The following is a 3353-nucleotide window of genomic DNA, read 5'->3' on the forward strand; positions in this document are numbered from 1 at the left end:
AAAGTAACCATCGGTACGTAATTAGATCAAACAAAGAAGTCAACCGTCATAAGTTAATTAAATTACACAAAAAAGTAACCATCGGTACGTAATTAGATCAAACAAAGAAGTCAACCGTCATAAGTTAATTAAATTACACAAAAAAAGTTAACCGTCGTCACTTAGTCAGATCACACAAAGGAGTTAATCGTCGTTACTAAACCAGATCACACAAAGGAGTTAACCGTCGTCACTTAGTCAGATTACACAAAGGAGTTAATCGTCGTTACTTAATTAGATCACATAAAGGAGTTAACAATCGTTACTTAATTAGATCACACAAAGGAGTTAATCGTCGTTACTTAGTCAGATTACAAAAAGGGGTTAATCGTCGTTACTAAATCAGATCACACAAAGGAGTTAATCGTCGTTACTTAGTCAGATACACAAAGGAGTTAATCGTCGTTACTTAGTCAGATTACAAAAAGGAGTTAATCGTCGTTACTAAATCAGATCACACAAAGGAGTTAATCGTCGTTACTAAATCAGATCACACAAAGGAGTTAATCGTCGTTACTTAATTAGATCACATAAAGAAGGTAACAGTCGTTATTTAGGACAAAGACATTAACCGTCGTCACTTCAATCGTACAAAGAAGTCCAATAACGTTACTTTGGTTATATAAAGAAGCTGACTAGGGTTACTTAAAAACAAAATTAAATTAACCGTTGTTAATTAGATCGTTTACAGAAGTTAAACAATATTACTTTGGTTATATAAAGAAGCTGACTAGGGTTACTTAAATAAAATTAAGTTAACCATTGTTAATTAGATCGTTCACAGAAGTTAAATAATATTACTTTGGTTATATAAAGAAGCTAACTAGGATTACTTAAACAAAATTAAATTAACCATTGTTAATTAGATCATTCACAGAAGTTAAAATTCGCGTTATGCTTGAGTTAATTGTTATTACTCGTACAAGAATAATCTATTGTTCTTCCATTTCATGTGTACGACATATGTCATTTGTCAACATCGTACAAATTAATTAAGCGTCCTTATTTTACAAGTGAGTTAACCTCAACTCTTTATATTACATAAGTTACCAGCTGGTAATCAATTCATACAAGTTAAACAAAAGTCTTTATTTACGTCTTACAAGTTAATTATAGGTAAGTTATCAGCTGTTAATCACACAGCACGATAGTTATAAGTAAGTTACCAGCTGTTGTTTAAGACTCATAACGTAGGTAAATTAATATGTAGAATTACAAACTGACTTTTCTCTAAGCTCGCAAACAGGCTTGTTTCTGGCTTGAAAAAGAGCGTTTGTTCGAAACGTCTCCAAGTTGATAAATTATTACCATAGTTTTTAAAGGTGATTTGTTTTCTCCAGAAGTCAAATTTATTTTATTTTACCACCTTCGCATTTTTATACTTATATATATATATATATATACGTATTCCTTATTTTGAAGTTAAGCCTACGGGACTGACTTAAGGTCAAACTGCACCGATTTGTCTCCTATGTGTTTTCAGTGACACAGAAACACATGCTCCATTTTTAAATTTATTACAATAATGATAAAACAACACAGTGGAAATAAAACATGACTAATAGTACATTAAAGTTTATGCCAAAACAACGAAAATAAGCTATCAGTTAGGCAAGTGATACTTGCAAAAAGGATTATGAAACGATGCTACGATGAAACGTACTGTAACACAACAGAGTCTCCACCACATGCCCCGTACTGTAACACAACAGTGTCTCCACCACATGCCCCGTACTGTAACACAACAGAGTCTCCACCACATGCCCCGTACTGTAACACAACAGTGCCTCCACCACATGCCCCGTACTGTAACATAACAGTGTCTCAACCACATGCTCCGTACTGTAACACAACTATGTCTCCACCACACGCCCCGTACTGTAACACAACTATGTCTCCACCACATGCCCCGTACTGTAACACAACAGAGTCTCCACCACATGCCCCGTACTGTAACATAACAATGTCTCAACCACATGCCCCGTACTGTAACACAACTATGTCTCCACCACACGCCCCGTACTGTAACACAACTATGTCTCCACCACATGTCCCATACTATAACACAACTGTGTCTCCACCACACGCCCCGTACTCTAACACAACTATGTCTCCACCACATGCCCCATACTATAACACAACAGTGTCTCCACCACATGCCCCATACTATAACACAACAGTGTCTCCACCACATGCCCCATACTATAACACAACAGTGTCTCCACCACATGCCCCATACTATAACACAACTGTGTCTCCACCGAATGCCCCCACTGTAACACAACTGTGTCTCCACCGAATGCCCCCACTGTAACACAACTATGTCTCCACCACATGCCCTGTACTGTAACACAACAGTGTTCCCACAACATACCATGTACTGTAACACAACAGTGTTTCCACCACATGCTCTGTACTGTAACACAACAGTGTTCCCACCACATGCCCTGTACTGTAACACAACAGTGTTCCCACCACATGCCCTGTACTGTAACACAACAGTGTTCCCACCACATGTCCTGTACTGTAACACAACAGTGTTCCCACCACATGTCCTGTACTGTAACACAACAGTGTTCCCACCACATGTCCTGTACTGTAACACAACTGTGTCTCCACCACATGCCCTGTACTGTAACACAACTGTGTCTCCACCACATGCCCTGTACTGTAACACAACAGTGTTCCCACCACATGTCCTGTACTGTAACACAACTGTGTCTCCACCACATGCCCTGTACTGTAACACAACAGTGTTCCCATCACATACCTTGTACTATAACACAACAGTGTTTTCACCCCATGTCCCGTATTGTAACACAAAAGAGTCTCCTCCAGTAAGTGAATGCATTCAGTACAAACTGGAAATTTGAAATACGAAAATCATTTTCGCAGAATGGTCAGTGGCTGTTTAAGTTGAAAGTCCCCACATTCAGCAGATTGTTTCTGTTTGTTTATTGTTAACCACAAAGCTACACAGTGCTCTACACGCCGGGGATATCGATCAGTGGCTGTTTATATTGAAAGTCCCCACATTCAGCAGATTGTTTTTGTTTGTTTATTGTTAACCACAAAGCTACACAGTGCTCTACTCACAGGGGATATCGATCAGTGGCTGTTTATATTGAAAGTCCCCACATTCAGCAGATTGTTTTTGTTTCTTTGTTGTTAACCACAAAGCTACACAGTGCTCTACTCACAGGGGATATCGATCAGTGGCTGTTTATATTGAAAGTCCCCACATTCAGCAGCTTGTTTTTGTTTCTTTGTTGTTAACCACAAAGCTACACAGTGCTCCACACGCTGGAGATATC

At 38.7% G+C, this 3353-nt stretch overlaps 1 protein-coding gene across 1 annotated transcript; it reads left to right on the forward strand.

The window, feature by feature from the left end:
- The first annotated feature begins 1675 nt into the window (after positions 1–1675).
- On the forward strand, positions 1676–2353 carry LOC106461232 (leucine-rich repeat extensin-like protein 2). Its single transcript, XM_013921035.1, has one exon. It carries the CDS (start codon positions 1676–1678, stop codon positions 2351–2353), a length of 678 nt encoding a protein of 225 aa, XP_013776489.1.
- The last annotated feature ends 1000 nt before the right edge of the window (positions 2354–3353 follow it).

This window comes from Limulus polyphemus, unplaced genomic scaffold (assembly GCF_000517525.1).
Source record: "Limulus polyphemus unplaced genomic scaffold, Limulus_polyphemus-2.1.2 Scaffold919, whole genome shotgun sequence".
Classification (NCBI taxonomy): domain Eukaryota; kingdom Metazoa; phylum Arthropoda; class Merostomata; order Xiphosura; family Limulidae; genus Limulus; species Limulus polyphemus.

Coding starts and splice junctions, on each gene's coding strand:
- LOC106461232 (XM_013921035.1), top strand. CDS start 1,676: ATGAAACGATGCTACGATGAAACGTACTGTAACACAACAGAGTCTCCA.